General features: G+C 51.3%; 1 protein-coding gene across 3 annotated transcripts; it reads right to left on the bottom strand.

The window, feature by feature from the left end:
• Positions 1-142: 142 nt before the first annotated feature.
• On the bottom strand, positions 143-25,604 carry Notch4 (notch receptor 4). Of its 3 annotated transcripts, none has more exons than XM_070024038.1 (30): positions 25,415-25,604; positions 24,574-24,655; positions 24,068-24,363; positions 21,321-21,668; positions 21,091-21,213; positions 20,740-20,976; positions 20,462-20,617; positions 19,837-20,031; positions 18,430-18,543; positions 17,688-17,801; positions 17,484-17,606; positions 16,715-16,874; positions 15,248-15,393; positions 14,717-14,869; positions 14,149-14,266; positions 13,865-13,952; positions 13,390-13,543; positions 12,145-12,329; positions 9,515-9,767; positions 9,191-9,303; positions 7,986-8,509; positions 7,060-7,434; positions 6,514-6,689; positions 5,813-6,032; positions 5,401-5,482; positions 5,171-5,309; positions 3,470-3,765; positions 3,171-3,318; positions 2,648-2,745; positions 143-2,200 (listed from the first exon to the last, which is right to left on the bottom strand). In XM_070024038.1, exons 1-30 carry the CDS (start codon positions 25,485-25,487, stop codon positions 1,499-1,501), a joined length of 5,991 nt encoding a protein of 1,996 aa, XP_069880139.1. In that variant the 5' UTR covers positions 25,488-25,604; the 3' UTR covers positions 143-1,498. The 3 variants fall into 3 exon arrangements, with proteins under 3 accessions (XP_069880139.1, XP_069880141.1, XP_069880142.1); XM_070024040.1 differs by having other exon boundaries at positions 5,410-5,482; XM_070024041.1 differs by lacking the exons at positions 143-2,200; positions 2,648-2,745 and having other exon boundaries at positions 3,236-3,318; positions 3,433-3,765.
• Positions 25,605-27,494: the final 1,890 nt, after the last annotated feature.

The raw sequence follows: 27,494 nt of genomic DNA, 5'->3' as shown, positions 1-27,494 counted from the left end.
GGGTCCTAGTGGGGAAGGACTCTAGCCTTCCCATCTCTAGAGTTTTATTAGCTGCCCCCCCTCCCCAATTTCAGCATCTGTTCCCTTCATCCCTGCCTCCCTTTCAACTCTTTTTGTCAACACAGGAACTAGCTGCACAGGAAGTGGTTTCACTCTTCAGGATCCTCCCTCCCCCAAACCAAGTCCCTTCCTCACCTAAGACGACCCTGGTTGTAGGATTTAGCCCTTTGTAGCTTCCCTCTGACTTACTGGACTGGGAGGAGCATGGGAAACAGGACTCAGACCCAGCATGGAGTGAGTGCTCACAAATATACACTTATGTACCTACACTGAGTCAGACATAGTAAATATTTAGAATAATGGATATTTTTGGGGGGGGGTCTTTAAATGGTTATCTGTCATGTAAAGGAATTTACAGGTAAATGGCTTTGGAGCATGAAATGTGATTTGATATTTGATTCTTCTACTTTAACGCTTTATATCTTAGGCATATAAAACCTTGATGCCTCAGTTTTTGGGAGAAGAAAATGGGATTTAAAAAAATAACACCTACCTCATAGTTGGTGTGAAGATTAATTGTAATAAAGCACTTGACAAATAGGAACGATCAATAAATGGTAGTAACTTTCAGAATGCCTCCACATCTCAGGCTTAATAACAAGGCAAAAGTGTCCAGCTGAAAAGTGGATAACTTTACTCTCTCCATCTTCTGCTTAAAGCCTTAGGAATCCCTTGACTGTAACTAAATACCCCTAGACAAGGGACATGGTCTGCATGACCATATGTATTTGTGTATTCTCCCTGCTTTCTGACGATAAACATGAGCCCTCCAAATCTACTTAAAACGAAAAGCCCTTATCCAAGTCAGCCAAGACCTCTAAGATCTGTATGTGGTCACTTTCATATATTTTGTTTCCCATTCCACTCCCCAACTCAATTAAAAAAAAATCAGTTTATTATTGGAAACAGGTTTGAGGTTCTTAGAGATAACCATGGCCAGAAGAATGGTGCTTCATCCATGCAGCAGTTTCTTTGGATGACAGCACGGAGTCATTAGCTGGAGTGGCCACTGTCCATCTTTCAGCATCTACACAGTGCCTGGCACTTGGTAGGTTCTCAATAAATACGTCAGCTTTGTGGGCCAGTGTAAGCAATGGATGATAGAGGTTCTCTTTGGGAACCATACACAAGTTAAGAACATCTTACATCTCCTCGGTCCACAGCTCTGGGTTCCAGTTTTAAGGAAGCCTCTCGCTCTTAATTTTCAAGGAGAGGAAGTGGGCCTGTCTCATCCTAGCACCCTCTTTTCAGCACTGTAACTTCTTCCAGGTAGAAGATAATGCTTGCTTCGAGAGGCATGCACTAATTCGGGGAGGGAAATTCAATTTGCAGCCCCTTCTTTTTGAGGCTGATCCTAAAGTCTGGAGCTCTTTCGAGTGCCAGTTATTTAATGAGCAATAATTTTTCCAACGCCTCCTCTCCAAGTCGACTCCTAATTTTAACCTTCTCCTAGGTTTAAGGAGGCTCCTTCATGAGCGGGAAGACCCCAAACAACTTGAGGGGACCCTCGCTCTGGGGATGGAGTAAGACAAGGAGGTGGGATCGGAGTGCTGGAGGCGGGGCAGGCTCCCAGGGCCACCCAATCACGGGGCCAGTCATCCACTGAGGCCTTGCTTCGGCGTCCAGCCACGCACGCGGGCCTTCCTCGCACTATTGAGGGGTTGAGCCTAGGCCCACGGAGGCCTGCGGAAACCCTCCGGCCGCGTGGGGGCGGGCCTTCTCCGGCTCCTCCTCCCGAAGGGCTCCGGCTGTGCGGATAGGCCCTGCTTCCGCGCGCGGCCAAGTCTCCAGACAGACTGCGAGCTTGCAGACAAGCCCCGCCCAATCGGGGGCGTGCCCCGGCTGACAGTGTCCGGCAACGCGGCGGAGCCCCGCCTCCGTGCGGAGGTACGCTTCCTGACGCAGTCCTTGCGCGCGAGAAGGCCCCAGTCTCGCGGTCCGGCGACACAGTGTGACGTGACGCGGGTGGCCCCGCCCCTCCTAGCAGGGTCAGCAGATCCCAGTGGTTTCGCTGGCGGGCAATGTCCGCGGGCGCTAGTCCAGCTTGATCCCGCAAGCCTCGGGCCGCCCCGAGTCCCAGCAGCAGCTGAGCCACCTCTACCGCTCCTTCCCGGGCCGCTAGAAACAGCGGTGTCTGCTCCTGCGGGGAGGAAACAGCCAGGGGGTGGGGTCAGGCAAGGACACGTCCCCCTCCGACTCCACCTCCTGGGCTGCCGACCCGCCCCTCCAGATTTTGTGCGATTCCCGGGCTTTCTGTCTGTCCCGCTGCCGATTTCCTTTTCTTTTTCCTTTTTTTTTTTTTTTTGCTGGCACTGGGACTTGAACTCAGGGCCTGGGCGCTGTACCTGAGCCTCTTTGTGCTCAGGACTAGCGCGCTACCACTTTGAGCCACAGCGCTACTTCCAGCGTTTCCTGCGTAGTTTATTGGAGATAAAGAGTCTCACGGAGTTTCCTGCCCGGGCTGGCTTCGAACCGCGATCCTCAGATTTCAACCTCCTGAGTAGCTAGGATTACAAGCGTGAGCCACCGGCGCCCGGCTTCTTTTCTTTTCTTTCTTTTTTGTGGGGAGGCTGCTACCCAGTCTAACCCTGCCATCTTGAGCGTCTTTGTCGGCTCCAGCCTGGAGAAGGGAGCGAGCGGCTCGGTCGTTGTTCACAGCTGCGGCCCAGTGTAGTGCAGTCTTTCCTAAGGGGACAAATGTGGGAAGTTATTACCTGGCGGCTAGGGGCCAAACTCCCTAACTTCGTTTTCCCACGAATTATCCTAGGGGAGGGGAGAGGAAAGGCTACCCAGGTTCCTCAAAGGCGGGAAGCGTTGCCCTGGCGACCGCCAGGAGGCCGGAAGCATTCTCCTGGTGACGTCACCGGCGCGCGGGCGGGACAATGGGCATTGTTCTGGGTCGGTGGGACCGGGAGACCCAGTGTTCGTCGAGGATGGTGGGACGGGGGGGAGGGGGAGACTAACGCTGTTCTTATTACCACAGCACCGCAGATTTCCCATATCAGCGGGGTGGGGGAAATGTCTCAGCCTCCCATTACGCGTCTCCCTCCCTGTATTGTGCACCTCTTCTCATGCTCCATCTGCTTAATTTCTCGTCCCTCCTTCCATACCCCATTTATCGGCGGCCCCCACATTTGCTCCAGCTGCAATCAGTTCTTCAACTAGGTCCTCCACAGCCAGCCTGGCAGCCAGCATCAAGGGTGTGGTCCCGTCCTCTGTGCGTGCATCCACCGCGGTCTGTCGGCTGCCCAGTAGGAGCTGGGGAGACAAAAAACCTGTAACCTTTCCATCGTCTCTCTTCAGGTCGTAATTTCATATTCTCTCTCTTAAACCCTGGGGGATATTTCTACCCAGTTTTACCTGTAAGCATACCTTTTAGTCCCTTTTAGGGACTCCAGGGTGTGCTAACCTGGCAAACCTCCTGAGCATCAGCAGCCACAGCAGTGTGAAGTGGGGTGCGCCCTGATCGATCTTGCTGGTTTGGGTTGGCTCCTGCTTCAAGAAGGCGGCGGGCAGCAGTTGGCCTGTCGAATCGGGCAGCCAAATGCAGAGGGGTCTCTCCAGTGCCCACGGTGTTAACCTGGGGACAGGCCCCTTTATCCAGCAAAGGTTCCCAGGGCTCAGAACTTCCCAACCATGGCCCCTGGATGGTTCTGGACTCCACTCCCCCACAGCAGACTGCTGACATCAGAGGTGTCACTCCATCTGTGGGTGAAAAGTCAAGAGAGGAGCACATGGAGGTTCAGGAAGAATCACAGTGGAGGTGTCTCTTTGTGGTGTATGAGACAAGAGTCTCATTATGGCCTAGAACTTATTATGTAAATATACTTTTTTTTTTTTTTTTGGGTCCGGTTGTGGGGCCTGAACTCTGGGCCTGGGCGCTGTCCCTCAGCTCTTCAGCTCAAGGCTAGCGCTCTACCACTTGAGCTACAGCGCCACTTCCGGCTTTTTTTGCTTATGTGGTGCTGAGGAATCGAACCCAGGGCCTCATGCATGCAAGGCAAGCACTCTACCACTGGGCCACCTTCCCAGCCCAATATACTTTGTAAACTGTTAACTCAGCACCCTCCTCTTGCTTCTACCTCCCCCCCCTTGTGTGTGTGTGTGTGAGAGAGTGTGGGCATGCCAGTACTGGGGCTTGGACTAAGGGCTAGGGCACTTAGTCCTTGCTCAACACTAGCACTTTGCCATTTGAGCTACAGCTACACTTTCATGTCTCTGCTGGTTAATTAGACATAAGTGTCTTAGGGACTTTCTGCCCAGGCTGGCTTCCAATCACAATCCTCAGAGCTCAGCCTCCTCAGTAGCTAGGATTACAGGCGTGAGCTACCAGTGTCTGGCCAGCCTCCATCTCTTAAGGGTGATATTAACAGGTATGTACTACACTATGCATGGCAAGCTCTGGCTCTTGATTATGTGTCGTAAGTGATTTTTCCTGATTTTATATGAGATTGTTTCCTCATCAGTAAAGGGAGGAGTTTTAAGAAAGCCTTAATTCTGTTAACATTCTAGGGCCTGGCTTCTCAAACTTGGGTCTAAATCACACTCACCTGGAGTACTTATTAAAACATCGCTCACGTTTCTAAATGGATAGCTCTATAGTGGAGCTTAAGAATTTGCATTCCTTCGAGTTCCCAGATGATGCTGATCTGTCTGAGCACCATACTTTAAGAATTACTATTCTTGGGCTGGGAAGTTAGCTCAGTGGTAGAGCGCTTGCCTTGCATGCATGAGGCCCTGGGTTCAATTCCTCAGCACCACATAAGCAGAAAAAAGCCGGAAATGGCACTGTGGCTCAAGTGGTAGAGCACTAGACTTGAGCTGAAGAGCTGAGGGACAGCGCCCAGGCCCAGATATCAGACCCCATGACTGGACCCTCCCCCCCCCAAAAAAAAAAGAATTACTATTCTGAAGTACTACTTCTTTTAGTTTTTTTTTTTAAATGTACTGAGGAATCAAACCCAGGGCTTCATGCATGATAGGCAAGCACTCTATCATTAAGCCACATTCCCAACACTTTTGGTTCTGATACTAAAACAACAAGTTTCTGCTTCTGACAGGGTGGAAGGGAGGCTTTTTAAATTTCCTTTGTTATGGTTTTCTTACATACCAGGGCCACAGGTATCCATATCTGAGGCTTCCATCTCAGACTCCTGAGGAGGTGTCAGCATGGCTATCTGAGGGATCTCTCCACAGCCACCGTTCAGTGGCCAGAGCTGGCACTTGGGAGGGGAGACCATTTCTTCAACCTTGGTGCAAGAGCAAAGAGCTGTGAAGGCCATTGCTTGTCCTTTCATCCCCTCCTTCCCTTCCATATCATTCTTGCCCCAGACCTTTCACCTGGCACACCTCTTCTCCCTCCTCAGGGACTGAACACATCACTACTCCATCTTCATCCACTTCTGCCTCTGGTTTCAGCGTCCTGGAAGGAGGTGAGTGGGTAGAGGTTAGTTATATAGGTTAGGATTAGGACCAGGCCTATCGCTCTCCATTCCTCATTCCTCATCTTTAACTTCTGCAATAGCATGTGTGTGTGCGCGCACATGCACATGCATGTGCACGAGTGCTTGTGTGCCAGTACTGGGCTTTGACCTCAGGGCCTGGGTCTACTGCTTGAGCCACACTCCATTTCCATAGTAAACTGAAGATAAGAACTTCACAGACTTTCCTACTTTGAACTGCGATCCTTAGAGCACAGCCTCCTGAGTAGCTAGGATTGCCACAGGATTGCCACAGGGCCCTCTTTACTCACTTAAGGCCAATGCTGTCCTCCCCTAGTGGAGGCCGGCGGCGGCGTGGAGTTTGCTGAGTCTGGGGCCTCCCAGTGAAACCAGGAGGCAACCAGAGAGCACCATGCTCTCGACGTCGACGCCGGATGAGCTGGAGCACTAGGAGAGCCCCAAGGGCCAGTAGAAGCACTCCGGCCACGGGTGAGCATAGCACAGGCCACGGAAGCTGATTAGCAGGGGGCACTGATGGGAGAAACACAGTCACAAAGAGAGGCCATTGTTTGGATAAGACTGGCTCCAGCTGGGTGGCTTTTGGGGTGAATGTAATGACCTCTTTGCCAGTTTCCTCATCTGTGAAGTGGGAATAACAACACTGTTCTCACGGTATTAAATGAGTTAATGGCAAAATGCTTAGTGCAAAGTACACACAAAGCACAATACAACAAGTTTTCCTTTTATGTCCTGTGTACTGTTCAGGGATGACAATATCCTTCTTCTGCAAAGAAGAAAAGCTAGAACTCAAGCTTTTTTGGAGGGCTGTGTAAAAGGTTAGCGTACAGTACTTGAGGGGAATCCAATCAAGAGAAAGAGGCATTGAAGGACAGTCTGTCCCCACAAAGGACATTTGGGATCTAGCCATCCTGTTTCATTTGCTTTCTGAGATCTATGAGGATGTCATGCTGGGAAGTGAGCGAAGGCCAGATGAAGTGGCAGGATCACCTACCAATGCCTGCTTGTGGGTGAGCAGCCAGCAGGGGTCCAGGTAGCAGGGGCTCCAGGGCCCCCACTGCGGCCATTGCAGCCAGGAAGCGAAGCAGCAGCTGAGAGTCCCAGGGACATGAGGAGGCGGGGTGGTCAGGGCCACAGTTGGACAGATCCACACCCAGCACCACCACAAACCTGTGAGGAAGTAAAGACTTCTTTTTAAGGCCCTAGCCTACTTCCCTCCACACACAAAAAAAAAGTAATAAAAAACAAAACAACAACCCCAACCAGGCACTGGTGGCTCACACCTGTAATCCTAGCTGCTCAAGAGGCTGAGATCTGAGGATCATGGAGCCAGCCCGGGCCGGAAAGTCCTTGAGACTCTTATCTCCAAAAAACCACCAGAAAACCAGAAGTGGTGCTGTGGCTCAAGTGGTAGAGCGCTAGTCTTAAGCTGAAGAGTTGAGGGACAGCACCCAGGCCTAGAGTTCCAGCCCCATGACCAACAACAAAACAAAACAAAAAACCCCCAAACCCTAGCATCTGGCTCTCTTCCATTTCTTACCCAGTGCCATCAGAGTCTGTCTCCTTGCCCAAAGGAGGGGCTGCTTTCTCCTGATGAGAAGAGTTCCGAGTTCTTCCCAGCTCCTCTTCAGCCCGGGCCCCAGGATAGGGGAAGACCATGTCCCTGCCTTCACCGTCCTTTCTTACCCAGAGTCCCACCCTTAAAGTCAGAGCGAGCACCCGGGCCAGCGTAAGCAGCTGCTGGTCCAGAGCTGAAGGGCTGAGCACCACCAGTAGGGCCAAGGAGGGTCCCCACTTCGAGTCCCCATCTTCAGGCCTGCAGTCACCCCCATCCCAGCCACATTCGGCAGTGTTGCAGCCTTTCTCACAGTGCCCGTTGTGGAAGTGATCTTGGCAGTACTGGTCATAGGCTGGACTGTGGAGTTAAGAGAGGAGGGAACTCTTTAAATCCGGCTCCCCTCCTCACCCCAGAGAGAATTCCCAGATTGCATGGCTTCTAGGGCCTTGGTTGCTAAGTTGGGATAGCTGTGCAGTTTTGGGATGGTTTTCAGACACCCTGATGTTTGTCTCCCAGGACCCTTCTGTCCCTAATTTCCCAAGCTTTACTCCCTATTAAAGGGGAGTTCAAGGCCTTTTTCCCTCAGGACATCGGTTACTAGGGGAGATAGTCCATAGCAACAGGGCTTAGGGAGGCAGGCTTGAGGACTGAGCCCCAAAAACGCTTAAGGAGGACCCCAGATTGAAATTGTGGCCCCACATAAAATATCAATGTCATTCCATTTCTCTAGGATGGAGTCCCGAGTCCAGCCTAAGTTATCCCTACTTAGCAATGGGTATTAGTGTGCAAACTTCCTGGAGCATGAGGCTGTGGCCACCCGGTAGTGTAAACATTTGTATCCTCCCTCTTCCATCCCTGACTCCTCACACCCCCCTCCCCTCCCTGGCCCCAGTGGGTTTCAGGCTCACATGCAGGTTGGAGGGTTCTCACAGTCATAGCCGTCAAACAGACACTCCTCAGAGTCACACTGTGGGTGGCATTGCCCATCCCGGAAGAGAAGCCAGCATTGGGAGTTGGGGGGACAGCCTTTCCAGGGGTCTGGGACCCCCAGGGAGCAATCCCCTCCATCCCAATTTCCTCCTGGGCCACTGCAGCCGGGGTCGCAGGCCCCATCGCCGCCTCTCCCCTCACACTCCTCCGCTCCAGACCTCTGACAGCGGGGCCCTGGAGAGTCGGGAGGGCAGGAGCATCGAAAGCCTGGCTGCCCCAGCCCAGGGGTCTCTGAGCAGCTGCCATTGTGTAGACAAGGAGAAGGAGGGCCACAACCTTGAGGAGCTGGGGGGGTCAGGCAGTCAGGATCCCCAAAGCCACTAAGACAGGCACAGAAGGGTGGTAAGCCCAGCTTAGGGGAGGGGAGACACAGGCCTCCATGATGGCAATGGTGGGCACCGCAGGAAGGGGCTCGGTGACTGCAGGTGGGACCTTCAAAACCCTGTGATGGGAAGGACAACAAAGAATGGGAGAGGACTTTTGGTCATTCTTCCTACTTCCCTCAAGTGAGCTCCCGGGTTATCATAGCACAGTGAGGCCTAGATGCTCCTATCCAAAGGGTCTTTAGAGAGAGAGCACTGAGTGAGTATTATGGATGTTGAAACCATGTGCTATGGTAATTTTATACAATGGTATACTACACTTGGATGGAAATGCTGAACCACATCCCTGCATAACATCCTGGGGGTGAACTATAGTTTCAGAATGTGAGTCTTAGTCTTGGAAGACTCAACAGCTAATACAGTTCAACTCTATTGTAGTATTACTCCTTAGAGGTTTTATGCCTTCCTCTTCCTTTCCCGAGAGAACAGAAAGGAGAAGGATATAAGTAGACATGAGTCATTAGTACAATTCTTGGGTTAGGCTCATGAGTATTATGCTATTATAATAAAGGAGGGCTGGCCACAAACCAATGCATCATGAGCATGTGATACATGTGAATATATCATAATTCAAGGCTTACGATTGATCCAAGTTCATACATGTGGACATCCACATCTACATCCATCTCCATACTTAGCTTATTCAAGTCCCCCTAGCTTGGCCTTGAGGGGACTTCTGATCTCCCCTTAGGCAATGTTCATGGTTCCCCAAAAGAGAAGCCAGCTTTGTGGCCACTTACCTTGGGGCAGTGGCAGGTAAAACCTGGGGGTGGGCCTGGTGTAGCCTCACAGGCCCCTCCATGGGAGCAGGGTTGGCTCTGGCAGGGGTCTGTCTCCACCTCGCACCACTGGCCTGTGGTAGGAGTGAGATTAAACACCTGGCTTCAGTCACTGCCTTTCTCCTGACTCAGTCCTGGGAGTAAGGGCCAGCTAGATGTGCTGGTGAAAGGGATCCTGGGGTGTCTTCTCTGGAGTGTGGCACGGACAAGACCGCCGGGCTATTCTACAGGCAGGGATTGTTTGGGTCTCCCCAGAGAGGCTTGTGCCCCCATGGTAGGTCTCACCTGTGTATCCAGGCAGACACTGGCAGTAGAAGGCGTTGGCCAGCGAGTGGCAGGCTGCGGTGCCTATGGGGTGGCAGGGCTGGTCTAGACACTCATCCACATCTCCCTCACAGCGCAGCCCCACGAAGCCCGGAGGGCAGGCACAGTGGAACCCTCCAGGCTTAGGAGTGCAGGTTCCATGGTTGTGACAAGGTTGTGAGAGACAAGCATCGGGTTCGTTTGAGCAATTCTGTCCACTGTAGCCTGGGGCACACTGAAGGCAGACAATGTCAGGTAAAGAGCACTGGGTAAGCGGAGCCCAGGATGTTCTGCTCAGACTCCACCTTCCAGCTCAACAACATTGCCCAGCTCACCATCCATTACTGTCACAGGCAGCTCAATCTTTATGGCTTAACACATACTACACGGCTTAATCATCCCCAGTCCCAAATGACGACTGCAACACATTACCACTAAACATAGTCCCATTTTTGGTAAAACCTCCTAACACACCCTCCAGACTCTCTCATACTTTATAAATCATAAGCATCTACTGAATGCCCATTTTGTGTCAGGCACTGTTTGAGGATGTTTTGATCATTGATGTCAACCACAACAGGGAGATGGCTAACATGTATTGCATGATTTAGACATGTAACCTTAATGGAGAAAAAAACTTACTTCCTAACACTTTATATGGATTATTTCTTTTGACCCTCACTTGACAGATAAGGAAATTGAATCCCAGAAAGATGATGTATTCTACCATAAGCCAGATCTCTAGTCTCTGTGTTGTTTTTTTTGGTCAGTCATAGGGCTTTAACTCTCAGCCTGGGCACAATCCCTGAGCTCTTCAGCTCAAGGTGAGTGCTCTACCAGTTGAGCCACAGTGCTACTTCCAGTTTTCCGGTGGTGAATTGGAGAGAAGAGTCTCATGGAGGCTGGCTTTGAACTGCGATTCTCTCAGCTCTCAGCCTCCTGAGTAGCTAGGATTACAGGCGTGAGTCACTGGTGCCCGGCTTGTTTTGTCTGGTTTTTGACAAGGTCTCACTATATAGCCTAGGCTGGCCTCAAACTCATAAGGATTTCCCCTCTTCCTTTTGAGTGCTGGGACAACCACTCTGCTGGTGAAAAGATCACTGAAAGGATCTGTAGCATGTGCCAGGTGCTTGCAAGAGGGAGGAGAGATTGCAAGAGTAGAATACAGGAAAGCCTTGAAGAGTCAGAGAAAAAAAGATTTACAAAGAATCTGAAGAGTGGCCCAGGAAGCTGGTAGGAATGAGTGAAGGAGTGTTTTGGAAAACTGGAGGAAAGAGTGTTTCATTAAAGATGGTGTGAAGCTAAGTAATGATTACACACAAGTCCACTACCGATCAGTACACTGCATGGGAAGGCATATATTACTCTGTAGTCCCAGCATTTGTGAGATGGAGGCAGGGGGATCTTGAGTTTGAATCTAGCTACATAATGAGATTTTGTCTCAGACAAAAAGTTCCTAGTAGGGCTGGGAAGGTGGCTCAATGGTAGAGTACTTGCCTCGCATGCATGAGGCCCTGGGTTCGATTCCTCAGCACCACATAAGCAGAAAAAGCCAGAAATGGTGCTGTGGGTCAAGTGGTAGAGTGCTAGCCTTGAGCTGAAGAACTGAGGGACAGTGCCCAGGCCCTGAGTTCAGGCCCCACGACTGAAAAAAAAAAAAGTTCATCGTAAGCGTTAAAAAGTGAAGTGTGTCTTTGATTAAAAGCCATGGTCCTGGTTCAGGAATCAGGCATCATAACCTAGATTGCCAAGCAAAGGATTTTTCCCAGGCTAGAGAGACATTGGGGTGCTCCCAGAACACCATCAAGTAGAGTAGGGTGGGAAAATACATTCTAGGTAGAGGCAATAACAAAGGAAAAAGCCTGAGAGATTAGAATCAGAATGGCTGAGTAAGAAAGCTAGGGTAGTTTTATGTTGATAGATCAGGGAGGATGTAGAACAGTGGAGATAAGGACAGATAAGACCTGGGAGGTGGGCTAGGATAAGTTAAATGCAGTGCCTGGGGCTTTATTCAGAGAAGATTGAAGTCAGTGTAGGTGTTAATCATGGGAGTGACAAAAGAGTCAGCTCCTAGTTCTTAGTACAGTACTCGGGTAATAGTTTGAAAACTAATCTAGTCCTAGCTACTCAGGAGGCTGAGACCTGAGGATCCTACTTCACAAAGCCAGCTTGAGCAGGAAAATCGGTGAGACTCATCTCCAATTACCATACACACATGAGCATGCAAAAAAGGAAGTGGAGCTGTGGTTCAAATGGTAGAGCACTAACCTTGAGCACAAAAGCTCAGGAATTGCATCCAGACAGGATTGGCAAAACAGAAAACAAAGCAAAACTAAACAATACAAGTATAAGGGGATGATGGTGAGGAGGTTGATGGCAGTATCCAGGTGGAATATAACAAAAGCCCGGACTAAAGCAGTGGGAACTAGGTGAGGAGAAAGGACAGGATTTGAGATATATTTGGGAGGCAGAATAGCTTGGCCTGATGATTGGTTGGATGCATGGGGTAAAGGAAAGTGAGAAAAATTGGGTACATTGGGTTCTCATTCACTGTCACTGCCATGTGTCATCTCCAGCCTACCCTTGTCTTCTGTCTCCTCTCAATCTCTTACCTGGCAAAGATACCCATCAGGCTGTGCCACGCAGGTAGCCCCATATTGGCAGGGCTGGGACTCACAGGGGTTCACATGGTCCTGGCATAACCTGCCTTGGAACCCTGGAGGGCAGTGGCAGAAATAGGAGGGGCCTTTGTCCATGCAGAGGCCTCCGTTCTGGCACAGGGCAGAGACCTCTATGCCTAGGGAGAGAGCCAAACAAGAAGAGATGAAGCTAAATGTGGGGTAGATGAATGGGAAGCCACTAATGTTGCAAAGTAGTATGCTCTGAAGCCTGAGGCATGAATAACTCCTGACCCAGAAGAGGTTTAAACTTCAGGTTCTCCCTTCCACCTTTCCTACTAGAATGTGAGAGCAATCATTCTTCTTAAGCCTGTTAGAGTGTTGTAAGTGACTGTTGACTTGTCTTTAAATAGGTCTTTAGCAAGAAAGACCTCAAGGGAAATGTCACGTTGGGGGCGTGTGGTTTTACTACTGTCCCTAAGTTTCCCATCTATTCTGATTATTCTGTTGTCCTCTCATGCTGTGTCACAGACATCATCCCCTAAGCCCACAGTAGTGTCTTTCCTGAGCTCTTATTATTTCAAACTATTTGAATAAAGTGTGTGTGTGTTTGTGTGTGTGTGTGTGTGTGTGTGTTTGTGTGTGCGCACGCACGGGCACATGTGTGCACCAGTCCTGGGGTTTGAACTCAGCTTAGATGCTGTCCCAGAGCTTTTTTTTTGCTCACAGCTAGCACTCTACAACTTAAGCCACAGCTCCACGTCTGACTTTTTGGTGGTTAATTGGAGATAAGGGCCTGGCTTTGAACTGCGACCCTTGGATCTCGGCCTCCTGAGTAGCTAGGATTACAGGTGTGAGCCACTAGCATCCAGTTAAGGAGGCATTTTTCTACAAGAGGGTTGGTGTAACCTTAGAAGAGGGTCTGATGAAATTTATTGACTGTCCACACTGGCTGAGTTTCAACTTCTGAAATGAATTACATTCTTGGTGGTTGTGTGAAGCTGGAATCCTGTTAACTGGAGTAGTTGGTGTAGCTTGAATTGTGTTGAATGTGGTATTAGAAATGGAGTTGTGTTAGGCTCCGGTGGGTAGTGAACTGTAGAATGAGTAAATTGCAGTGTGCTGTTCTGGTCTCAGGTGGCGGTTTTGGTCACAGGCTGTGTGGCTGTGCTGAGAGATGGGGAGAGGAGGGCACTCTGTTTTCTCTCTCTGTTCTCTGGTCAGTGCCGAAGCTGGTACCTTGGTTCATTGCAGCCTTCTGGCAGGAAGACAGTGGGAAGTTACAAAGGGGCCCGGTCCACCCCTGGAGGCATAGGCACTGGAAGGAGGGCCCATTCTGCAGGCAGCGGCCGTTGTTTGGACAGGGCTTCTGGGCACATAAGTCCATTAGAGTCTGAGCGTTGGGAGGGAACATGAAATAGAAAATTAGCTTCCTAGGCCTAGAGATAGACTTCTACCAATCCTCTTCCTCATGAATAGACTGGAACAGGTGCCCCCTCCCCCTTTTCTTTTTATTCCCACATTCCAAGAACAGCCTCACCCATTCTCTTCTTCATTCCTTCTTTCCAAACAAATCTCAAGTGAGACCCCCCAACTCCTAGACCTCCTTATCTCTCTTCGTGTGGACATTTTCCCCACACTTCCTTGCGGCACGTTTCATCGCTAACCTTGTTACCTCCTCCCTTCTTGGCACATTGGGCTCATTGCACCTCACCTGGCAGCTGTCTCCTGTGTAGCCAGGGGGACAGAGGCAGCGGGGACCCTGAGGACCATCTTGGCAGGTTGCCCTGTTCCTACATGGGCTGGACAAGATAGAGACAGGGCACAGTAGAAAGATGGTCTGGGAAATAAAGGGCAGGGGAGTAGGCGATGTCTTGGGGTGACAGGCCAGGAGGGGAAGCAGGACAGAGGGTGTGGAGTGGGAGGTCAAGTGGAGAGGAAATGTGGGAAAGCTGAGGGCTCCCACCTTTCCTCCAGGGGTCTTGGTGCCCTGCTCACCTGTCTGCGCAGCTGGGGTAGATCTTTTCCTCACAGCGTGGGCCCTGAAAGCCCGTGGCACAGAGGCAGGAGGGGGTGCCAGGCCTGTTCACACAGGTACCCCCATTGAGGCACGGGGCTGGAGAGAGGAGGCTGTGAGGGTTTGGGTTCCTTGCCTGTAACCTGGCCTGTGACCTCAGTTACACCACATGCAGGATTCACATCCCCCATCAAAACACCACCTCATTACCATCCACCTTTTTTTTTTTTTCTTTTCTGGTCCTGAGGCTTGAACTCGGGCCTGGGCACTGTCCCAGAGCTTTTGTACTCAGGGTTAGCGCTCTACCCACTTGAGCCACAGACAGCTCTACTTCTGGCTTTTTGTGGTTAGAGATAAGAGTCTCATGGATTTTTCTGCCAGGGCTGACTTTAAACCATGATCCGCAGATCTCAACCTCCTGAGTAGCTAGGATTACAGGCGTGGGCTACTGCGCCGGGCCCATCTAATTAACTTTCAACAAGTATGCCACAGATACCCTGTCCAGTTTAATCCCCTCTGGTTCATCTCCAGGACATGGTAGGCACTCACCAGATTCACAGTGGTCAGTAATGGTTTGGCAGTGGGACCCTGTATGGCTTGCAGGGCAGGTGCAGGAGTGGCTGCCAGGACTGGGGATGCAGGAGCCACCATTGAGACAGGGTCTCGAGTGACAGGCTGTCACCTCTTCACTGCAGGTGGGCCCTGAGGGAGCAGGTAGGGTCTGATAAAGGAGATCCTCTTTCTCCTTCTACTTTCTTCTTCTACTTCTGTGTCCCTTCCCTTCCTTATCCTCATCCAACCTCCCCTTATTCCCCTCACCTCCTGTATATCACTTGGGTCTCCTGAACCCCATGTTCTGTTCTTGGTGATAACTGAGTTGCAGAGCCCTTAACCATATACTTAACTCTTAGGATAGATTTTTGTATGTGATGGTAGTGGGGCTTGAACTCCGGGCCAGAGCACTGTTCCTTTAGTTTTTTTTTTTTTCTCTCAAGGCTAGCACTCTGACACTTGAACCACAGCTCTACTTCCCATAGGCTTAACCCTTGGTTTAGGGGGTGACTAGCTCTGGGGCCTCACCTGTGTAGCCAGTGGGGCAGGTGCAGTTGTAGCCAGAGGGCTGGGGGTAGCAGGTGCCCCCGTGGGCACAGGGTGTGGAATTGCAGTCCCCCAGTTCAGCCTCACACTCTGGCCCCGTCCAACCCGTATCACACACGCATGAGGATCTGATCATAAAGAGAAAAGGGAGGCGATGTCTCTTCTCCTGGGAAATCCTTGCCCCTTCCTGTTGGCTCCCTTATGACCTCCTCTTCTTCTAGCACGGAGATTCTGAATTCTCTGTTCAGGACCTTTGTTCTCATCAGGTCCCTTCTCAGCCCACTCCCCATCCACTCATTAAAAAAAATTATAGTAAATATATATGTATATTTCTTCCCAAACATCTATTCTCTAAAAATATAAATGTGTGTGTTTTTGTGTATAAATCTTCTTTTGTATGTGTCTGTCCTGGGGCTTGAACTCTGAGCACTGTCCCTCAGCGCTTCAGCTCAAGGCTAGTGCTCTACCACTTGAGCCACAGAACCACTTCTGGCTTTTTCTGTTTATGTGGTGCTGAGGAATCGAACCCAGGGCTTCATGCATACAAGGCAAGCACTCTATCATTGATTCACTTTCCCAGTCTCTCTCTCTCTTTCTTTCTTTCTCTCTTTCTTTCTTTCTCTCTTTCTTTCTTTCTTTCTTTCTTTCTTTCTTTCTTTCTTTCTTTCTTTCTTTCTTTCTTTCTCTCTTTCTTTCTCTCTTTCTTTCTCTCTTTCTTTCTTTCTTTCTTTCTTTCTTTCTTTCTTTCTTTCTTTCTTTCTTTCTTTCTCTGTCTCTGTCTCTCTCTCTCACATACACACACACACACATACACACACATCTTCAGAATGAAAATAGTCATTTTGCCGGGCGCCAGTGGCTCACGCCTGTAACCCTAGCTACTCAGGAGGCTGAGATCTGAGGGTCACTGTTCAAAGTCAGCCCCGGGCAGGAAAGTCCATGAGACTCTTATCTCCAATAAACCACTGGAAAACCGGAAGTGGCACTGTGGCTCAAGTGGTAGAGTTCAGGCCTTGAGCTGGAGAGTGCAGGGACAGCATCCAAGCCTAGAGTTCAAGCCCCACGACTGACCCACAAAAAAAAAAAAAAAGAAAAAAAAAAGAAAATAGTCACTTTGCTTCCTTTGCTCTAGGCTTCCCCCCCCCATGCCTGTAACCCACGCTGAATAGATAATATCTAATCAAAACTGAGCTGACCTTGCCATTTCTGTTCTTCTTCTATTCTGACCCTCTACTCCTCTGCTTCTTGCTCTATTTGAACTCTCCTCTCATTGGGAAACACTTATTGGCTAAGCCCTCCTAAGGGCTTTGTTCTGCCCTAAGGACTTTGTCATTTCTTTCCAGTTCCCCATTGGCTTTTACCCAGTGACCTGATCCCTCACCTGCTGTCTACTGGCCCAGCTAAGGACCCAGAGAAGGGGACAAATGAGGAGGGCTTGGACGGTATTACCTCTGGCAATGTCCATGATGGCAGGTGCAGTTGTCCTGAGCAGGCACACAGCCAGGCCTTCCATCGGGGCAGAGACAGTGGGGTTTATCTCCTGGATCCTGGCATTGTTGCTTGGCTTGACATAGGTTGAGTTCACACAAGGGAGTGTCACAGGACTGGCCTGAGGGTTTGTGAGGAGACATTAGAGAAAAAACGGAGCCCTTCATGTCTTCATGGGGCCAATACATGTGTGTGTGCCAGTCCTGGGGCTTGAACTCAGGGCCTGGCCACTGTCCCTGAGCTCTTTTGCTCAAGGCTAGTGCTCTACCACTTCTGGTTTCTGGTGATTAATTGGAGATAAGAGTCTCACAGGCTTTCCTGTGCAGGCTGCTTTCGAATTGCAATCCTCAGATCTCAGCCTCCTGAGTAGTGTGGCTGCACTGAATAATTTTTTTTTTGGGTCTGGTCGTGGGGCCTGAACTCTGGGCCTGGGCACTGTCCCTCAGCTCTTCAGCTCAAGGCTAGCACTCTACCACTTGAGCCACAGCGCCACTTCCGGTTTTTTCTTTTTCTGCTTATGTGGTGCTGAGGAATTGAATCCAGGGCCTCATGCATGCAAGGCAAGCGCTCTACCACTGAGCCACCTTCCCAGCCCCTGCACTGAATAATTTTAAGGGGTGCCATTCTCATTCTCTCATATCCCAACCATTAAGCAGCCACTATGACCTCTGTTCCACCCCAAATAGACTCAAATATTCTTCCAGTTCTGCCTAACACCTTCCCTGCTGACCTGTGAAGCCAGAGGGGCAGAGGCAAAGGAAAGCTCCTGGGAGATCAAGGCAGCTGGCTCCGGTGGGGCAGGGGCCACTTAGACACTCATCCACTTCAGTCTCACACTGTGGCCCTTCAAAGCCTATAGCACAGGGGGAGGGTCAGGAACCGCACAGACATGTGTCATTCTCTTTTCCCTCCGACTGCTTGGACCCCAGTTTACCTGGGAGACACTGGCAGTGGAAGGCCCCAGGCTGGTCTTGGCAGTGACCCCCATTGGCACAGGGAGAGCTTGTGCACTCGTCCATGTCCTCCTCACACTGGGTGCCCGTGAACCCTGGTGGGGAAGGGAGTGGGGGGGGTATGTGGAGGGGAGGTCAAGGTCATATGGGAAGAACAACATAGTTCCCTCTTTTGTCAGGGAAGGTGAGCCTGCAGGCCGTCCTGGAGAAGACCCTAGGCAGTTGAGTGTGGAGCAACATCATGGTCATTCAGAAAGCACGAAGCTCTGCTCCTGCCAGCTGTGTGACTGTGGGCTAGCCAACACCCTTTGCTCTAGTGTTCTCCTCGGTAGTAGGGAATAATTGAGGCCACTGGGTGGGAGTGCAGTTCAGTGGTGGAGCATCTGTCTAGCAAGTGCAAGGACACTGCAAGGATTAGATAATGTAATAATTAAGGGCCTGCCTGTCCTAGGGTAAATATTCAATCCATGTAATTATTTTCATAGCGGGGAGCTGAGGGATGTCTGACAAAGATGGAGAAGAAAGGTCTGGACAGCTCTCCTTGGGTCCATGGTGGCCTGGGCCTCTCACACACAGAGTACACAGAAAGAGGTAGCTGGCGATTTGGGAGGTCAGAGATAAGGGCGGGGAGTAGGCAGGGGAAGATTTGGGGATATGAAGAGACTGTGGGGAGAAATCGGGAACTCCATGGACAGGCTAGGGAAAGCTGAAATTTGTACCCACCAGGCTGGCAGACGCACAGGAAGCCATTGAGCAGGTCCTGACAGCTAGCGTGGTTCAGGCATGGATCCGAGGCACACTCATTGATCTCCACCTCGCAGAGGGTCCCTTCTAAGCCTGAGGACAAGGGGCGTGGTCAGGGCAGGGCTCAGCAAGGCCTTGGTGGCCCCGTCTTCTTCCTGGGAGAAGATCTATTAGGTTCTTGTCAAGCTACCTATTCCTCCCTGGGTGCTGTCTAGCTGTGGGGTGGACTGATAAACCCTGATGCTCTTGGTGGTGTATCTCCTGCTGGTATGAGAGGAAGTGACTTGTGGGGCCCCCCGCAGATGGTTGGGCTCAGTCCTGAAGAGACTAGTGGGCTTCTGCCTGGAGGGTGGTGGTTCACTTGTCTAGTTCTACCTAAACAGGCCTCCATGCCTACCAACCAGGGAGGGGGCCAGGAGGGGGTGGGGTTCAAGGGCATTTGGTAATGTGTGTTGGTCCTTGGCTTTGTGTTCATCCAAGCCTTCACCATCTCACTCTGAACTTGAGTCACATCAACTGTGGACCTCACGGCCTCCCTCTTCCTGCGTGGAGAGGCTGCCTCGATTTTGCCCTGGTACCTTGTCCCTTGGATTATTGAACAGCTTTCTCCACTTTTCTAGGCTCGTCTGTGGATGGCCTGAGCCATGATACTTGGGTGCTTGTTAAATAAAATGTTGAAGTCCTGGGTTTGAGTCTTGATTTTGCCACTTAACGAGCTGTGTGACTTTGGACAAGCCCCTCAACCCCTTTGTGCCTCAGTTTCTTCATTTATCAAATGACCTCTGGGTTATTGTAAAGAGTAGCTGAGATAGTAGTGTCTGTGAGCTGCTTAGAGGGTTCCTGGTATGAAGTCAACTGGTTTCATCCAGCTGATACTAATCTGTGGTTCTCTCCCTAGGAGGACATTGCCTGTCTATGAAACTAGCCTGGAGGTGAGGCTGCCTTGCAGCATTCCTTTCTTATTGCACAGAACAAGCACACAAGCCATCTGGAATTTTAAGGGTTTACCCTTTATGCCTACAGGGGAGAGTTTATGTGATTAAGGAAGAACATTCTGGATTGGCATAAGCAGAGTTTGCTATGTGGAAAGCTGCCATCCTCCCATCCCTTGTGGGCCAGCTAGGGGTAGTGGTTGTGTACTCTGTGATGATCATGAAATGACTGGAGGTCTCTAGAGTTGGACAGTGCACAAACTCAACTACTACTTGTAGGCCCCCCCTCCAGGGGGGGTCATGGATGTCCTGGGGAGGAGTAGGGAGAGGAGAAACATTCTGTAATAACTGACCCCCAATTGGCTTCAGACTATCCTTGCTTTGGAGGGACAATTCCCATTGGATTCAAGATTAGTTCTCTGTCCCCTCCACTCAAGTTCTCATCTGGCTGTACCTGGTGGGCAGAAGCAGTAGAAAGTGGCCAGTAGATCCACACAGGTGCTCCCTGGGCGGCAGGGCTGGGACTTGCACTCATCGTGGTCAGCTTCACAACGGGAGCCCGTGTAGCCAGGAGGGCAGAGGCATTTGAAGGAGCCGGGGGTGTTGAGGCAGGAGCCGCCATGTTCACAGGGACTGGGGCCTTGCTGGGCTGGGAGGAGAGAAAAACTGGGTATCTACAAGGATCCAGAGTGAAGAGGGCAAAGGGCTTAGAGAGCCAGGGAAAGCATGAGGGCCTCTTTGTGGTAGAGGAGGGGCTTGCGTGTTCATGGTGGAGAAATCCATGGGGTCAGGAGGGCCGAGCACTGGGGAGAAGGTCATGCAGGAAAGAGATGCCAAATTGGAACCAAATTCAAGAATAAAGGAGCTATTTGGTTTTCAATTTTTTTTTAGGTCTGGTCGTGGGGCCTGAACTCTGGGCCTGGGCGCTGTCCCTCAGCTCTTCAGCTCAAGGCTAGCGCGCTACCACTGAGCCACCTTCCCAGCCCATTGGTTTTTAACTTGAAAGCAATTTGCTGTGTACTCTGTTCAGTGTAGCCATGTGTCCGGACTCAGAAAGGCTCTTCTGTGGGGAGCCTCACCCATCTGACACTCATCCAGGTCCTGGTGGCAGGTGGGCCCTGAGTAGCCAGGCTGGCACAGGCAGAGCGTGGAGCCTGTCAGGGGGTTGGTGCTGCACTGGGCGTTCTCATGGCACGGCTGGCTCTGACACATGTCTTCCAGGTGGCACAGAAGGCCTGTGGGGGCCGGGGAGGGGGTAAGGCTGGCACAGGCTGCTTGAAGGCTTCCAGCTGCGCTCTTTGTGCTTCTCTGGCTTTCTACTTCTGCCTCCCACCTCCCCTTCCCCCTCTGCCCTCACCTGTGCGTCCAGGAGGGCACAGGCAGGAAAAGGAGCCCACGTGGTCAATGCAGGTGGATCCGGGGGCGCAGGTGGCCGTGATGCAGTCATCCAAGTTCTCCTCGCAAACTGTGCCTCCCCAGCCACTCACGCACACGCAGTGGAAGCTGCCAGCGGAGTTCTGGCAGGTACCCCCATTTCTGCAGCGAGGGGGACCCTGTGTCTCACATTCATCCACATCTTTGGAGCAATCCCAGCCTGTAAGGGAGGAAGGAAGAGGGCAAGGGCTGGAGCTGGGAGCCTGGAGAGGAAGGGAGGCTGGAGTTCCGAGCTGGACCCCTGGGCAGCATGAACTTGGCTGAAGCAACTCACCTGTCCAGGTCTCTGGGCAGACGCAGGTGTAGGTGCCTTGCCCATCCTGGCAAGCAGCCCCGTTCTGACACTGGTGCCTGATACAGTTGTCGGGAGTCACTTCACAGTCCAGGCCTGTGATTCCTGACAGGGTCACGGGATCAGCGGGAGGGGGAAAGCTAAAGGAGATGACCCTCCCTGCCCAGAGAGGGGGAATGTGGGAAAGCCCCCCGCCCCCGTGAGAAACACACCTGGGGGACAGAGGCAGAGGTGAAAGGTGGCATCTCGCCCTGGCACCAGCTGGCAGGTGCTCCCGTGTGGACAGTCCCCAGAGGAGCAGGGTCCCTTCCGGAGCTCACAGTGGGAGCCCTCCCTCCCCGCAGGGCAGACACACTGGAAGGAGCCCAGGGTGTTCTGGCAGAAGGTGCCCCTAGGGCAGGGTCCTGGATCCAGGAAGCACTCGTTGATGTCATGTTGGCAGAGATGGCCCTCAAAACCAGGTGGGCAGCGGCACTGGATCTGGGGGTATGTGGCCAGACATACACCTCCATTTAAGCAGGGGTTGGCAGAGCAGAAGTCTGGAAGCTGGCACTGCTCACCTGTGGTGGGGCAGAGAGATGGTGCTGGCACTACGCAAACCCAGCTCACCTGAGCTTCCTCAGCTCTCCTGGAGGGGGATTTCTGTGTTTGTTTCATATCTGTCTCCGTGTGTGTGTGTGTGTGTGTGTGTGTGTGTGTGTGTGTGTGTGTGTGTGTGTGTGTGTGTGTGTGTGTGTGTGTGTGTGTGTGTGTGTACATAGGTATTGGGGGCTTGAACTCAGGGTCTGGCTACAGCTCCACTTTTTGGTGGTTAACTGGAGATAAGAGTCTCACAGACTTTCCTGGCCAGGCTGGCTTCAAACTGTGATCCTCAGATCTCAGCTTCCTGCATAGCCAGAGTTACAGGTATGAGCCACCAGGTGCTTGTCTCTCTTTGCTCTGTTCTGTCACTCCTACCTTAATTTTGCCATGCCTTTGGAGGGTTATATGAGGGCTGTCCTCATTTTCAGCATGGAAAGTGAAACAGATACCTAATGGGGGGAGTATGACGAATTGGCCTTACCTGGGGAAATTTGGGACAGAGGGGAGGGGAGGGGCCTAGAGCATGTCTTCTTAGGCGAGATTAAAAGTATCTAGCATCTGCAGGCAGGAGACTCAGGTTGACACCTCACTGTGCCACAATGGTTTGCATGCTCCTAGGTGAGTCACTTTGCTTTCTGATTCTTCATGGTTTCTTCCCTTCCTTTCTTCCATCCTTCCTTCCTTCCTTCCTTCCTTCCCTTTCCACCTTCCCTCCCTTCTTCCCTTCCTTCCTTTCTTTTTTAAAGCAGGACTAGGATTTGAACTCAAGGCTTCATACTTGCTAGGCAACTCCTCTTCTATTTGAGTCATGCCCAGCCCTATTTATTAGGTGTGTAAGATGACCAGGATACTGATGAGGAGGACACGGAGCAGCCGTGTGCCCCAGTGGTTAATGGCAGTAGGAGCAGTGTCAGTGGCGGTGGCGGTGGCCATGGCAGGAACCACCAATTGCTGCACCCATAACATGGACCAGACACTGAGCTAAGTAAGCATTTCCTGGGTATCATTCCCCTCTCCTCCGCTTTTTTTGGGTAGGTCATTGTGCTTGAACTCAGGGCCTGGATGCTGTCCCTGAGTTTTCTGCTCAAGGCTAGTGCTCTACCACTTTATTTTTTGTTTGTTTGTTTTTTTGGGTCCAGTCATGGGGCCTGAACTCTGGGCCTGGGCGCTGTCCCTCAGCTCTTCAGCTCAAGGCTAGCGCTCTACCACTTGAGCCACAGTGCCACTTCTGGCTTTTTTCTTTTTGCTTATGTGGTGCTGAGGAATCGAACCCAGAGCCTCTGGCATGCAAGGCATGTGCTCTACCACTGAGCCACCTTCCCAGCCCTCTACCACTTTATACAACTGCTCCACTTCTGGTTTTCTGGTGGTTTACTAGAGGTAAGAGTCTCACTAACTTTCCTGCCAGGGCTGGCTTCAAACCCTGATCCTCTCAGTCTCCTGAGTAGCTAGGATTACTGTACAGGCATGAGCTACCAACTCCTGGCTATCATTCCCTTTTATGCACTCAACAACCTTAAAAAATGTGGACAAAGACGGCACTATTCAGGCTCAAGTCTGCAATCCTAGCTACTCAGGAGCCTGAGATCCGAGGGTGGGTTCAAAGCCAGCCCTGGCAGGGAAAGCTGTGAGACTTATCATCAACTAACCACCAGAAAAACCAGACGTGGCACTGTGGCTCAAAGTGATAAAGTGCTAGCCTTGAGCAAAAGAGCTCAGGAACAGTGCCCAGGCCCTGAGTTCAAGCCCTAAGACCTACAAAACAACAACAACAACAACAATGTGGGTAGTAGGCTGGTCACCAAGAACCTAGACAGCTTCTGTATCTCATGCCAGATTATTGGCTAGTCAGTAGTGGGACTGGCATTTGTCCCTGTTCTAAGGCAAGGTTAGATCCCTTTCTCTGGGATGCATTCCAAACTTCTCCCTCAGGGTCAGATCACTCCAGCATGATCCTGTCCTGTCCCACTTTCCAGGTGCTGTGGTTAGCACACACTACTCAGAAGGGGGTGGGGGAAATCATGGTCTACATGCACAAGGTGCAGAAGATGCATAGTAAGACAAGCAATAATCACATTGCAATGGCTATCTGGAGGACAGTTGGAAGGGCCCAGGAGAGGCAGGAAGATGGCACACTCAGGAGGCTCATGGCACCCTTAGCTTGGAAATATTCCAACTAGTTTGGAAATACTTCAGTACGTTAGCAGTCACATGCTGATGAATGTCAGTCTTGCGTGAACGGCTTCCTTACCAAGAAATTTCTTCTTGACTCTTCTGGCTTCTATCTTCTCTCAGGCTCCAGTTCTTCCTCCCGCCACCACCACTGCCTTGCCCAGTCACCTGCCTGTCCCTTCTTGGCATTCCCACCAGAGCTTACCTGTCCAACCAAGCTCGCAGGAGCACTGGGGGCGGCCTGAGGCCTGAAGGTAGCAGCGGCCCCTTTCAGAACAGAAGGAGGAAGGGCAGAGGTTTTCCAGCTGGACTTGGCACCTCTTGCCAGTGAAGCCAGTGGGACAGATGCAGAAGAAGCTGGGGGCCGTTGGAGAGGGGAGTCTAGAGGAGTGAGGGGATGTGGGAAGTAGGGTTTGGCAGCTGCCCCCATTCTGGCAGAGCTGGGCATCCTGGCAGGGGTCAGCAAACTGGCACATCTCACCCAGGAAGCCAAGAGCACACCTGGAAGCGGGGAAAGAAAAGGAAAAATACACAACTGGGCTTCTCTTCTCTTTTCTCTCCCTTCTCTCTTTCTCCTTCATTTGTTTCCTTCATCTTCACTTCCTCCCTTTTTTCTCTTCCCCACTCCCCACCACTTCCTTCCCTGCTCCCCTTCTCCTGACAGTCTCCCCTTCTCCTGCCAGTCTCCCCTTCCCCAGGAGCCTCACTCACTGGCAGATCCCTTGTCCCCAGGACCGGCTCAGGCAGGTGCCTCCATTGGCGCAAGGTTCTGGTAAACTTCCACACAGCAGGCCTGGTGATGGAGAGGGAGGAGGAGCTGGCCCTGGGGGCCTGTGCCTCCTTCAGGTGCTCCGGGGAGATCTGCCTCAGTATCCCCTGTGTCCACATGGCCCCCAAACTACCCTCTCTTTACCGCCTGATCCCAGTCCCCCACGTGGTCCCAACTCTGTGGATGTGAGGCCTCTCTCATTCCCAGCCCCCTTTCCTGTTTATTCTCTGGCCTCCCAAGAGCAGCCTGGCTCCATCCCTCGGAAGTAGGACAACAGGGATCAGGAGGGGCCCCAGGGAGGTGAATGGCTGAGATGTAGAAGGGATTTCCTCCAGGAAGGGCCTAGTATTGAGCCACTGGGGGGTGGGAACAGCTGGACAGGAAAGGGACTTAGTGAGACCTTCCACATCTCCATCTCTGTTCTTCTCATGCCTTCTCTCAGGTAATTGGTCTAATTGGTCTGTGGCTCCCTTCCCTGTGTGACTTGGAGAACTCTGTCTCTTAGCTCCAGGGCCAGCTGGGTTTGCCCTGGTGGACACCCCCTCTTACCCATCCCCCCCCCTCCGAGCAGTCACCACCCCTGGCACCAGGCCCAAAACTTGGGTCTGAGTCGCTCCTGTGGCAGTCAGCTCTCCCTGCAAGCTGTGCCCATTTGGGAAAATGGATCTCCTTCATCCACTATTCTTTCGAAGCCTGAGGCTCAGCTTCTCCCCTGCCCCAACCCCACCAGACATCCCCCTAAGGGAGATGGTTTCCCCCCATCCCTCCCACCTCATGCCTCACCTCTGGCCGGGACAACTGGGGAACACAGCAGCAGCAGGAGCAGCGGCAGCAGCAGCAGGGAAGGGGGCTGCATTCCAGAGCCCCTGCCCCAAGCCCAGATCCCCTCTCCCTTTTCAGACAGCGACCCTCACAAGCCTCATAGAGGCCCTGCTACCCTGCTCCCAACGCCCCTTCCTCCTCCTCGGCCTGCTTTGAGCCTCGGTCTGAGCTGTTTCCTGAGTCACACAATGTCCTGGACACCCTAGTGATGGGAGGGAGGGCAGAGGAACATTGAGGGGGACGAGGGAGGGGCCTTCTGTCCCTGACTACCCCTGGGGAAGTGGGGAAGTTGTGCAGTGTGGCTGGAGGGCAGGTGATATCATGGGAGACCTGGCTTGGTTCCTGGGGTCTGGAGGTGGTCCCGAGCCATCCTGTTGGAGGATAGAATTTCTCCTTTCTAGAGATGGGCATTGCAAGGTGGCTGCCCCTGTGACCCAAGAGGCAGGACATGGGAACAGGATCTTCCTTTTCCTCTTCCCAGGAACGGCTGCTTCACTCCGGGTCAGTTCAGATGCTTCTCAGATGATCTTCAACTTGTTATCTGCAATGACTTACCTTGGCAGAGGGAACCCAGGGGACTTTCAGGCCTTACCTCAGCTCTGGCTGGGACTTCTTTTTCTCCCTCTGGGGAATGCATAAGATGCTGGGCTAGTTTGTTTTTTTTTTTTTTTTTTTTTTTTGAGGGGGAACCTTGGCCCTCCTTTAGAGAGGAATGTATAAAACTGCTACTATCCATGGTAAATGACTACTATTCTATGTTCTATTCCCAAATCTACTCCAATTCTAAAATTTTACATTTTGCCGATTATCTGGAGCAAACATTGACTTTGGGTAGCTTTGATTACAACTATCTCTGTTTCCCTTCACTGCAAGAGGACTCTGGGATGCCAAGAAGGACATAACATTGGAGGAAAGAACATCACAAAAGGGAATTCATTGTCTTGAATGCTCATGCTTCCTTCTTTTCTTTTTCCTTCCTTCCTTCCTTCCTTCCTTCTTTCCTTCCTTCCTTCCTTTCTTTCTTTTTGTTGTTGGTTGTAGGGCCTGAAGCCTGAACTCTGGGCCTGGGCGCTGTCCCTGAACTCTTCAGCTCAAGGCTAGCACTCTATCACTTGAGCCACAGTGCCACTTCCGGCTTTTTCTACTTATGTGGTGCTGAGGAGTCGAACCCAGGGCCTCATGCACCTTCCCAGCTTCCCAGCCTCATGCTTTCTTCTTGAGTCAACACAGGAGAGCTCCAAGGTCAGCTATACCCTGTATCACCAAGAACACAGTATCACCATATCTGGTGCCCCAGATGCAGCCTCGAGCACCTGGGACCTTCCCTGCCAAGGAGTGGACTTTACCAATACCAGCCTATTCCCTCTTTTCAAAACCCCTTTTATTTTGAAATGATTTAAAACTTACAGGAAAGAGGTAAGACCACTGAAAACAATTCCAGGATACTTTGCTTTACAATTATTACTATTATTTTTATTATTAATTATTTACACATTCTTTTTTTTTTTTTTTTTTTTTTTGGGTCCCGTCGAAGGCCTGAACTCTGGGCCTGGGCACTGTCCCTCAGCTCTTCAGCTCAAGGCTAATGCTCTACCACTTGAGCCACAGTGCCATTTCCGGCTTTTTTTTGTTTTTGGCTTATGTGGTGCTAAGGAATCGAACCCAGGGCCTCATGCATGCAAGCCAAGCGCTCTACCACTGAGCCACCTTCCCAGCCCTACCAGCCCTATAAAATACTGTATCAAACATAGAATAAAACATTTTTCCAAAATGCAAATGGACATTCTCTAGGCTGGACCTATGCTAGGCTACTAAACAGGTCTCAATGACTTTATTTATTTTTTATTATTTTTTTTATCGGTCGTGGGGCTTGAACTCTGCGCCTGGGCGCTGTCTCTCAGCTCTTCAGCTCAAGGCTAGTGCATGAGTCACTTGAGCCACAGCTCTACTTCCAACTTTTTTGGTGGTTAATTGGAGATAAGAGTCTCATGGACTTTCCTGTCTGGCCTGGCTTTGAATTGTGATCCTCAGATCTCAGCCT

This window comes from Dipodomys merriami, unplaced genomic scaffold, assembly GCF_024711535.1.
Source record: "Dipodomys merriami isolate MVZ:Mamm:240054 unplaced genomic scaffold, mDipMer1.0.p SCAF_16, whole genome shotgun sequence".
Classification (NCBI taxonomy): Eukaryota; Metazoa; Chordata; class Mammalia; order Rodentia; family Heteromyidae; genus Dipodomys; species Dipodomys merriami.
This window is presented reverse-complemented; position numbering and strand designations above follow the sequence as displayed.